The sequence below is a fragment of the Ambystoma mexicanum genome, chromosome 1p (assembly GCF_040938575.1).
Source record: "Ambystoma mexicanum isolate Mex_15411 chromosome 1p, UKY_AmexF1_1, whole genome shotgun sequence".
In the NCBI taxonomy this organism is placed as follows: Eukaryota; Metazoa; Chordata; class Amphibia; order Caudata; family Ambystomatidae; genus Ambystoma; species Ambystoma mexicanum.
The window spans coordinates 92,206,057-92,218,288 of NC_090921.1; the positions used below are offsets into that span (position 1 = coordinate 92,206,057).

The 12,232-nt window shown below is 46.7% G+C and overlaps 1 protein-coding gene across 1 annotated transcript in view; it reads left to right on the forward strand.

Moving 5' to 3' along the window:
- The first annotated feature begins 798 nt into the window (after nucleotides 1–798).
- Nucleotides 799–12,232, forward strand: part of LOC138454998 (very-long-chain 3-oxoacyl-CoA reductase-like) — a 266,556-nt gene continuing 255,122 nt past the window's right edge. Inside the window, exon 1 of the mRNA XM_069607112.1 lies at nucleotides 799–1,429. Within this exon, the coding sequence (XP_069463213.1) occupies nucleotides 1,261–1,429 (169 nt within the window). The 5' untranslated portion in view covers nucleotides 799–1,260. The remainder of the gene's footprint in view (nucleotides 1,430–12,232) is intronic.

Consider the following 12,232-nt stretch of genomic DNA (forward strand, 5'->3'; position numbering starts at 1 on the left):
TGGCGCACAGGTCACAGCTAATTGCTGTGCAGCTATCCCTGTGTTACTAATTAGCTGCCACTTGCCAGCCGCTGTTATTCTGATTCGTGGGAAATGTATGTATATGGCCCCCTACGTGCTCCGAGCGGGGAGGGGGTCATATACATACTTTTTCCGTGAATCAGAATGACAGTGACTGGCAAGTGGCAGTTAAATGTCTAAACAAAAGTCCTATTGCATTCAATTGCCCCCCCCGCCCCCTCACAGCTGCTGACGTGACATGCCTGCTGTGCAGTCACGTCCAAACGTGGACGATGTGACGTCATCACCGCCTCGTGTCTGGCAAAAGCATCTTAAAAAGTTGGCCACCCTACCAACGAATAGGGTGGCGTCGGGTCCTAGAACCGTCCACTGCTTCCTCCAGTGGAGCTCATAGTACGTCCCATCATGGGGGAAGAACTTAAAGGAGCCTTGAGCATTTGGTGTAAATTGCCCCTTTTTACCCCATTTAGCCGGCCTAGCGATGACCCGCACGGACGCCATGTTGAGGTGGGGAATGCACATTTTCACTCTGAAAATGTCGTCACAGCTCGCAAGGTGAATTGATACTTCGTGCATTTGCTCTTGTGTGTGTGTAATATGTCCCGGTCACTCTGAGCAGGCCCTTCCTCCGCGAGCGTTTCTTTTTGGATCTCTGACAGGAGTGTTATTTTGTCTTTGGGACTTCAGTCAGCATATTTTTGAAAGGCAATCGCAGTGGGAAGTCTGGTTACTTGTTAACTAGGAGTCTGCCTTGGCACTATTGGCAGGTCATGGGGCAGAGGGACTCTGAACGCCAGCCTTGGGAGTAGCTGCTCTTCTGATGCTTGACTGGGGAGGAGTCTGAGATAGGAACAGGCCTGGCCAGGCCTACCTGTCCCCCACCTCTTGCTGCCAGCACTGCACTTCTTCTCAGAGGAGAGAGACACCCGCAGAGTGCAGCAGTCCCCACCTCTCGCAGACTAGGCTCTGTCAGTGGTCCACCAGGAGTGGGCGGCCAGGTGTAGCTGCTGCCCTGACACTTGTTGAGGAACACCAAGTACCCGAGGTGTTCTCCAGCAGTACAGAGAGCACACTGGTCTCCAGCAGGCGAGCTATAACCCCTCTGCCAGTCCACACCCGTGCTATCATACCCTGGCAGGCCTTTGAATTGGGAAGCAACGTTTGGGGAGAGCAAGGATCTTCGCCTTATACCGACACAGATCCAAGTGCAAGGCGCCCGTCCTGGCCATAGGAGGCAAAATGCCCAGCGAGGAAACCTGCGCCTGGAGCCAGGCGCTCAGCTACCTGGGAGCCTTCACTGCTGTGTACATCACGGTCCGCCTCGGCTATAAGATCCTGCGTGGCTTGCGGGTCCACCTGCTTTCCGAAGTGTGGCGGAAAGACGTGAGGTCCTATGGCCAGTGGGCAGGTAAGACCTCCCCCCTCCACCTTATAGGGCTTCTGCACACCCAGTGGGGCCTGGGCTAGATTCACCCCCTGAATGGTGAATTGCTTTCAGAAAGGGCCAAGCCAATGTTTTCTTCCCCACTAAAAGCGCTCTTCGATATTGATATATTTTAATGTTTTTCCCCCACTAAAAGCGCTTTTCGATATTAATGTATTTTATTTTAAGTTTCACCAGGTGCTAACTTACAGTACAGCCCGCTTCAGGGGTGCCATAGCCAAGGACTCATCTATTAAAGATGGTTTAACACAAACTAATAATATACATAGACCACACCCTTTAAAAATCACATGCACGCTATACATAGTTTTTTTTTAAAAAAAACTTTTTTAAAATATTCCTTTATTAAGCATTTTGGAAAACATCAGTGCACATAAAATGGACCATTACTGAAATGAATGCTAGACATTCTGGATGTGTCCCTTCAAGCAGTGCTTTTTAATTTCAAGGACGCCTGACCAGGGCCCGCCCCAGGATTTGCGAGGTCCTGGGCTGCAAAAGATGTGTGGGTGCCCCCCCTAATTTGCATGAATAGTGACATCAGTGAGATCACAGAATGAGTCTTTAGCACACAAAGGCTTCATGGGAAGTTACATTAGAAACATGGTGCCATGCATAAGGTTTGTTTGTTTGTTGTATTTGCTTATATAGCGTGCTGAACCCTGGGGTAGCTAGGTCTTAATCTTGTGGAGAAGGTCTTAGGGAGAATTCTCTCTTTAGGCTGAATTTCCTAACCTAGTGAGTCCCCCAGCAGCTTTGCTGGATTTCTGGAGTTTGTTTTTTTTCTCCTGCCAAGAGTGAGACTCTTTTTCTCTCACTCTTGGACATGATTTATGGTGTTCCTTTGACTGTTAATGTGTTTTATGGGCTATGGGGTCCTTTACTCCATAGGGTCTCATGTGTTTTTACTATGTGTGTTACACAGCACCCTCCGTGCCGTAACACAGGGGTGTCATGGTGACACCCTACCATAGACTCCATACCCTGGGACTGACTACTGTCTCCCAGGACATGTAAAGTCACCATTGGCACCACTAGTCCCAAATTATTAACAGAAACCAGTACAAACCATCATATTGTGGACGTACTGGTCTGGGCAATTCGATTGCCCCGGGGTCTGTTAGTCGAGGGGACACGTCTCCGTCCCCCCTGATCGAGTTTCAGCTGGTGGCAGTGGAAACTACTTTTTATATTCGACCGCGAATATTTCCCTATGGGATTTTCCCATTGTTCGAGGCTACCAACTTTAATTATTTAATTCTCATAGCCTCGAACATACCGCCGGTTTATTTAATTAATATTAATTCGCCGGTTGGTATTTTTTGCCAGGACTCGATTCTAAAATGGCGTTTGTGTTCTCTTCTGTGACTCCAACCCAAGTCGAGCCCTTTGTTCCACTTTTTGGCGGACTTCTCCACAGAAGCCTCTAAAAGTGAAGCAACTCTGTCTGGGTAACACAGGGGGAAGCGGGAGGGGGTTTAGGCACCCTGGACTGAGTTACCTTGGTAACTCAAGTCGCACTCTTGGGTGATTGGCCCAAGTGGTGAGCCGGCCGGCTAACCACTTAGCATGTTTGAATGACAGCTAGGCTGAGTGAATGGGGGTATGCTGCATAAAAGCAGGGCTTTGGGGACTGGAACTTCAGAAGTCGCCACAGGACCTGAGAATCCGACGAGGGAGAAGCTGAGCTGACCTACCACGACAACACCACCGGTGGAGCCCTGCGGAACCGACTCACCACTTCCCGATGACAGAGAAGATCTCCCGGCTGGAGAGGCTTCTTCCCCTGACTTGTGGGCACAACCAGTTTACCTTCTTCCTTCACACCCCAGCCCGGTTTGTATTCGAACTGCCCGTGCCAAGCACCCCGCCGGCTGGATAGCCATTCACCACTGAACCGCGAATCAACGGACCGTTCCTTATATCTGAGAAACTCCGCGGCTAGTTTCTTCCCTGGAAGTGCAACGGACTCCTGTCTTCCTCCACGACGAGATACTCTCTTCCGCCGGACGAAGCACCGACTTGCATCCGCTGCCAGGAACAACTGCCCCCGCTGGAGTGGTCTCACCACTTTAAGGTACTGTGTCCACCAGGCCTCCCTTTCTAAAGATTGCTACAAGGTAATAATAACCCCTTAACCTTCTGGACTGGGCTGGCCGCCTTGGCCCTCTAACTGGTCCTTTTTGAACCGTTACAAGACTTTTGTGCACTGCAACCGTGTGACCTTAGACACATTTCGTTTTGATCCTCTTAAAGCGGATCCGGCCTACTGACTCTGAATTCAGTGTACTTTGCCTTCCTCTCTTGTGTGTTCGTGAAAAAGTGTTGGGATCTGTTTCAATTTATTCTCTGCTTTCCTCTCCCTTTTAAAAAACGAACTATTAGAGTGCCATCTACGTTAAGCGCTCACCACTGTCTGAAAATAAGTGGGGCTTTACTTAAGACTTGTCTAATATTCTTTTAAGGGAGTGTATATCTTTTAGTGACCGTGTTTTTGAATTGCTTACTATTAGTGCCTGTGTGTTTTTCTAGATGTGGTTTTAAATAAATAATTATATCTCTTTTACACCAAGCCCTGGTTTGTTTACTTGTTCTATTGTGTCCTCTTGACCTATTGTCAATACTCTGTATAATGCCTAACTCTTCTTGAGGGAAGTCTGACTGCTCAGCCACAGCTACCAAGTGAATCTGTGTGGTACAGACTGCTACCAAGTGGGTTTACTGCCAAACACCTGTAGTCTTAAATCTTTTGCAGTGGTCCCAGAGGGAACTGCACAGGTTTCTGCCTAACAGAAGGTTACATACAGGTATAGTTACAAAAATACAGAAATGTACCGGCATAATTAGTGGGGCTAGTTACACACACAGACTTAGTACAATGATAAAATAATTTTCAAGATAGTACAGTACAGGCAGTAAAAGAATACAAAACGGCATTTACAGGATTATACAGGAATTTACAAATTGAAGGGCTCAGTTAGGCAATATTGCCGACTATATACAAGGTTGTCTCGTAAGTGTTAATTTATTTGGAAGGGAAGGTAGTAGACAAATACACTGTGGCGTCCAGTACATGAATTGTCAATATTAATATTTACCTATGTGGCAATATCAGGAGAGGCGTCTGTTTTTTGAAGTAGCAGACAGGTGAATGATATATTGTACAGACTTCTAACTTTGACAGGTATGATATGATATGGTATTTATAACCCACCTATACACAAGTGCTTCAAGGCGCGACGAGGCAAGGGAGGGGAAACAGGGAAGACAGAGACAACAATCTTACTAGGCCATGTGGCTTTGAGATCATACAAGTGCATGGGGAAAGGGGATGGGGCCTAGTGTGATAAAAGGACTTGCCTGGGAGCACTCACTTTGGTTGAGTGACAAAGCCCGGATTTGAGAGCAGTCTGCAAGTTAGAAACCTGAACAAAAACCTTAACAGATGTAATTGGGTAAAAATACTGTTTGCCAAAAGGTCTTTTTGCAACTTGGATAGGAAACACTATCTGTGGAAGGCATTGCAACAATATGGTGATTGTGTTTTGCTAACTGAAACGAGCAGCTGCTTTTGCAGAGCTTTCACGATTGTTCTTATTTCTATCGTGTGTGTATTTGGGAATACTAGCGCCTAGATGCCTACGGGCTTAGGGTGCTTTACAAATGTAAAATTAAATAAATATTGTCCAAAATTAACAATATGCTTTTATTTCAGAAGTTACAGATATGGATTATTTTGACTGTCAAAAATAAATAAAAATAATAGCAAATAAAAACTGTTTATCAAGTGCTGCTCGGTACAAAATGAGAAGGGAGCCTCTTGAATGTACCCGCTGAGGCTTGATTGGAGGGGGTGAGCAGGCCACAACTGTTTGCTGGTGTAGAATAGCGTGGGATCCTATAACAAAAGGTTGGAACGGCAACTGAGTGGGTTAGGAGGCTGTTGCTGAGATGTTATATTTTTGGACCTTCCTGAAAATCATCCGTCTTCTTTCCTATTCTGAGGCAACATGTGCTGTACAATGTGGTGTTTTGACATGGGGATGAGTACAGCTCCCTCACTTCACTCAGTGTGGGAACCTTTGCCCACATAGGGAAAATCTAAAGCTGGCACCCAAGAATATACGCACAGTCAGTGAACATATCTTAAGGTGAAAGATACACATTTAATTCAATTGACCTTTCCCCCTTAGAAGAAAGTGCTCTAGACAAAAGAGAATTGCCCTTTCAAAAAAAGTAATCACAAACAGAAAAATAACCAGAGAGAGGACATTTTCCTATAAATATGCTGGCAAAGTATAAAAGGTGCTCACCTTTTAAACCCAGCAATATGTGGTGAAATAGTCCCCAGAAAACAAAATCCCAATACGAGCATGTACTGGAGGAGATCCTGGTAGCAAATGCTTGAGCAAGCTTGCCACCTCAAACTCACCCAAGGGGGATTGTGTCTGCCCTCTGAAAAACATAACACTGTCCAACCACATTTATCCTTTAATAGTGCCTGGAAAAGCAGCAGATGGCCACAATCGGGGAAAAATAACTGCACGAGTCTCCAGGATTGCAACTTCTCTTGCCACATCCTGGGCAAATATTCAGGGCTCATTTCCCCTTCTCAGCCCCACGTCTGGCTTTCAGCAATACTCTGCTTTGTGAAGATGACTTGGAAAGTACACATACCATAGTAAGGTACACACTCATTTCAAAGAAGGTAGCAGGCGCGCCTCTCCAGAAAGAACATGGCATGATAACCAATGTGAAAATATTCATTTGCACATCAGTCTTTGTCCCGCCCACATGAGCAGCCCAGCACCGAAATGCCATGGCAACCTCTCTGAACAAGAGTACCAACCGCAACCCCATACACCTGTTTCAGCCTAGTTGGGCCTCATCAGTGAGGTGAAGCTGATCCTCTCTGGGCACAGTGAGCAGGGAGTCCACGTCTGGTTGCCCCCTGTTAACTCAGGTGACCACCCCCAGGTTCGTTGCAAACATTTCAAAAAAGGTAGCAGGCGCTCCTCTCCAGAAAGAACATGGCATGATAACCTGTTCTGAGATGAGAGTTTGCATCACACGCTTTTAGGTACACACTCATATATATCAATACTGACAGCAATATGTTAAGCAAGCAAAAAATGTACAATTGTGGCATTATTCCCCAATCTTGACTAGGAGACTACAAATACCAGAATGCAATTCAGCAAAAGGCAACAAAATGGCCTTTGTATTTTCAAGACGTATAACTACATGTAATGTGTGAAAAGGTTACTCGTTTCTGTGTTTGACAAATGCAGGGTTCATATATGATGTGATGAAAAAATCACATTCTATCAAAAATAAATGCTGTTTGCAAGGTTAAATTGGAACATCTGAAAATAATGTTGCTAATGTAAAACTGTTTTGTGTGATACATTTTTTATAATTGACCTGGAGGAGAGAGTAGATTTAGGCAGTTAACTCGTGCTTTGTGTGTGCATTCAGAATGCAAATGCCTACAAACCTCTCCTGCAAAACAATGGTCTCTTAAATGGTTCTCACTTGTTAATCTCCCCCACTGTAAATGCTCTGCTTGAAGGAAGAAAGTGATAAGTAGTTAGTAAGGAGCCTGCAGCGTCTGCTGGCTGCTGGGGTTGTATGTTTGTCTCTAGAGAGCCAAAGGAGGTTGCGAGTCGACTCTGTGGGCCTTATGCAAGCTTAGTACATGGAAGCTGCACAACCCCTCCTTAAAACAATATTATTGGTGTACTTGAGGCAGGCACTGGTGCAGGGCCCCCTCTGACAGCAGTGCCCTGGGCCACCACACAGACTGCCTATGCCTTGGGCTGGCTCTGCACCTGACTGGAATTTACAAGACTGTAGGCGCTGCATGTCTAGCCCGTTTCTGCCGCGCAACACCATGCATGCGGCAGCCTCGAACGGCTACCCAACCGGCCGGATATGCTCTTGAGCCTCACATTACAGTGGCCTATCAACAGCTCAGTTCCGGTGTGATGCATCCAGATGAATTCTCCTTTGCGATACGTTCACTTGCTGGTGCCACGGAAGTAAGGTCCTCTTCCGTGGTACAATAATCTATTGGCATGGAATGGGACAATATTTTGAGGTGAACTGTGCCATGGCACAGTATTCTGAGGGGTTGAGTTTTTCCATTGCGCAGTACTTCTATGAGTCTATAGGCTTCATTACAAGTACGGCGGTGTGGGAAATAAACTGTGGTAAAATGCTGGAGGTAAATCCTCCACCTTACTGCTAAGAAACGGCAAAATCAGCTGCCCTGTCTCTGGCGGCATACAGGTTCCTGTAAAAGCCACGGAATTCTGCCAATGTTAAACCAGGCTCTGAAACCAGAGTGCCATCTGCACGCCTAATCGTTTGACCCCTGCCTGTCCTTCCTTCTTCCTTCCTATGCCAAACGTGGGGTTGCGAGAAATCACACCTCCCTATCTGCCTCCTCTCTAAAGTGGTCTAGAGCGGATCAGACTACTGCCAGGGATCCCTCAGAGAAACGGGTTCCTTCCCTGGACTGCAGAATGTTAAGCTCGCCCTCCAATTCGCCCATCCTCCTGCGTACCGCCTTAAGCACCCTGCTTTCGATCGAAATACAGAACCATGTAAGGTTCACCTTGAATGCCTCCCAGAGGGTTCCAGCCGAAGCCACTGATCCCACATCCCACGCAAAGAATGACGCTATAATCTCTTGCACTTCACTTCGATACACCACGTCGTCACGCGTGGCTCTTGAAGCACCAGTGTGGTCGTGCAATCATTAGGTTCTCCAGCCGAGGACTTAAAACGGTCTTAATGGTGGAGATTCTTTGTTTTGGCACAATATGTATAATGAAAATTACTGTGACAGTGGATCAAAGTTAGAGGTGGACAGAATTAAGGCTATTTATTGCACATGCATCCAGGCTTGAAGCTAAGCAAGGATCCTTCAGGTGGGGTCTATGGGCTAAATAATGCAGTCACTGTGGTAAATGGTACCGTTTCAGTGAATTCTGAGCTCTCTGTCAGATCTATTAAAATAAATGTCAAGGTATATTACTTAAAGTGATAAGGATCTGCTTCTCCACCAGTAAAACTATGAGTTTCTTTCTTAAGGTGTCAAGAATAAGAGGTGATTTTAGTACGGAAAACACTCTACACAAATTACAGGACCAAACCATATCACTCATTTAGAAAAATTTGGGAAAATCTGCAATAAAATGAACCACTGGAAACTATGTTTCAAAAAGGTCTTACGTTGAATCCACTTCTACCCTTGCTTCCACAGACGGTGTAGTTACTTAATTTGATATCAGCGCTACTTCAACAGCGCCCGGATTAGTCTCAACGTCTACGATTTTGGAACATTGACAGAGGCCAGATTGTTGGAAAGGTGACACCATCCAGCACCGCCGCTCTGAAAAGTGTTGCCGCACCACTGCGGAGAACGCTCAGCGCAGCGTACAGATTGGGTCAAGACCCTTTGTGCTTCATCAAACCTTGGTATCGGTCTCGTAGCAGAAGCCTTGTGGCAGGCTGATTGCAGCCTAATCATGACAGTTGCCTGGCAATAGCTGGGAGATCCAGGTGGACATCAAAATATGACTGGGCAAAATGTCACTTTGCCTTGGTTGCCAATAACCGTACCACTGTGTGATGGAGACAGATATGGATGCCTTCTGATTTCTCCCTACAGTGTTTCTCACTTTTGTCATTTAACCAAAGTTATGCAAAGGCTTTCTGTATGTGTGTGTATAAGATCCAGACTTTTAAAAATACTTTTATTAATCATTTTAAGGCTGTAGCACAAAACCAACCATGCAAACCACTGTATAAAGACAATCGATAAGGAACACCACGCCTTTCAGAAGGACCACAGCAGAGGGTACAATCGTCGCAGACTTGTCAAATCATATATCCCCCAGTTTCTTCTCAGCAAATCTTTAATATCTCTCTCTTTCCCACACTCAATACATCCATCAATCGACCAAATTTGACAATAGCGAGAAATTACACGAAATTAAGGGGTTTCGTGCAATATTCAATAAAATATAGCTAAACATTTACAAATTCCTCCAACTGGTCAAAGGACAGGACCATGATTGTTTTGGTAACCAAGATGTCCCATATTTTCCCCCACCACATCTGCATTATGGACCCCCCTGGGTTTTCCCATATACGTGCAATGGTAGTTTTAGAAGCGAGCAGGAGGTAATGGATGAGGTCTGCATGGTGTCTAGACACTGGATATATCCCTTTTTCCGCACCTCCCAAGACCACCACCAATTGGTCCATGGGAATTTGGATACCACAAATTGTTTTGATTGTGGGTAACTCCTCCTTCCGGAAGAACCTAGCTTTGGATCAGGTGCACCACATGTGGATCAGGTTACCCTGGCACCACAACCAACAAGAAGGGTTTGGGGGTAGGATGGATTCATTTTATGAAGTCTAGCGGGGAGTGGTACCATCTGGCGCAGAGCTCGAAGAGGAATTCTCTATTCACGGCGCACCTACAGGTGGTGTGATTTCGGGCCCAAATACGATCCCAGACTGCCTCATCGTTGACCCCTACAACATAATGTCCCCATTTATTCATATATGGCAGTTTGTCTACATTATTATTCCCATACAATCATTTATACAGAGTCATCCCCTTCGCTTTAAGACAGCCAGTGGTATATTTGAGTTATAAGGCAGTTAGACCCTCGTACTCCTGGCCTTGAGGATTAGACACCCAATGCCCCAAATGTACGTAATAAACCTCACATCCTCACGACAAATGTTAATGTGGAGACATTCTTAGATAATTGTGATACATTTGTCAGTGCCCCAGCTTCCCATTGTTGAAACCCCTCGCTGGACAACAAGATTTATTTTAGCCACTGTCCTCTGGCCGATTCGAATTTGGTCCAAAAAAATGCCAAACGGGCATTGGGCAACCCAACTCTTTTTGTCTCACATTGAAGGAGCGGGGTGCTAACAAATGAGGGTGGCCAATTGGGATCTACAAGAAATTGAGGGGTTGGGGGGGACAGTGGGGAGCAGATCACTAAGTCTCAGGTACGGTGGGGAGTTCAGGGTGTGTGGACCTGGGTGTTAAGAAGGAGCCATTCCTTGAAGAGAAAGGTCTTGAGCTCTTTGCTGAACTGTACAAGTGATGGGGCAAATCTGATGTTGATGGGGGGGTAGGTTCCAGAGTCTTGGAGCGTAGATAGGGGAAGCCTGTCTTCTGGTGCTTTACTTCTTGCACCATGGTAATTCATTTTTTTTTTTTTTTAAAATCTGTTTTATTATTTTCATTGTGTCATCAACGTGAACATACACAAAAAACAAAGTGCAATCACACCCATCCCACCCTCCCCCTCCCTATCCCAACTTGTCCGGGCCCCAACGTGTTACACCACCAGTTCATCCACGTGATTGTTGTGGGTCATCTGTGTCATCGCCAGAGGAGCTTCCCATGTTGGGGCTGAACAGCGTAACCGTTAGCTCCACCCATTGTAGTAGGTCGTCTGAGGTGTCCTGCCTTTGTTGGCACTGCGCCATCTCCCAGACCGATGTCTCTGCGTTCGTCCATTTGCGGAGGTCTTGCCACCAAGTCAACAAGCAGGGGGCCCGCGGGCGCTTCCAATTCATTGCAATGCGTCTCTTCGCCAGTATATACATTAGGTCTTTTAGTTTATTGAGTGGTCTGTTCTTCTTGCTTCTGGGGTATATGCCGAGGATGCATGCTTTTGGCGTATGAACTTCTAGGGTGATGTTCGCCTCGGCCACCTTGGCTTTGACCTGGGCCCAGAAAGACTGAATGGCGGGGCATCCCCAAAACATATGTATCATCGCCGCGTGGGCTTCGTTGCATTTGGGGCACCCAGTGGTCACAGCTCCACTAAATCTGGAGATGACGTCTGGTGTGAGATACGCTCTATTCGTAATGTAGAATTGGATGAGTTGGAACCTGGCGTTCCTGGATACTTTCCTGTGGTATCCCATTATGGCCCCCCATTCATTGTCTTCGAATTGTGATCCTAGTTCCTGTTCCCACGCTGCCTTACACTGGAGGTTTCGTTGGGTGACGCTGTCTAGCAGTGTGTCATATATTCTTGAGGTCTCATGGCCACCCTCGGCCGCCCCGAGCAGGTCCTCAATGTGTTCGTGACCAGTATTTAACGGATCCGTTGGTGGCCAGCGGGTCACCAGTTTCCTAATCACTGCATTGTGGAGTAAGAACTGTCCCGTGTGGATACCAGAGACTTTTTGTAACTCCGCGAAGGTTAAGATTCCCTGATCATCCGCCAGGTCGCCCAGGGTAGCTACGCCGCAAGGTTCCCAAGTGTCTCTTATTATCCTATGGCTTCCCGGTCTGTTGGCCATGATGGCGGCTATAGGGATCTGAGGAGAGTAGGGGTCAGGGATCAGTGCAGCCTTACAGGCCCTCCGCCAGATTTGGACGCCCAAGAGAATCAGGTATGAGTGAGGTTGTTTAGACTTGGGTTCAGACCATAGCAGGTCCCTGAGGAGCAATTGCGGGACTTGCGGCTGTAGCAAGCGAGTGTCCGTAGTGGCCTCGTCGGCCATCCATTGTATCACGTGCTTCAATTGTCCGGCCAGGTAATACAGTTCGAAGTTGGGCACTCTGAGGCCCCCCTTGTCATACGGTCTCTGCATCGTTTCGAGGGCGACCCTACGCCTGCCATCCTGCCACAAGAATGTTCTGCACAGTCTGTGTAGTTCGTTGAAAAATTGTCGTGGTATGTTGTGTGGTACGTTGGTGAAGAAATACAG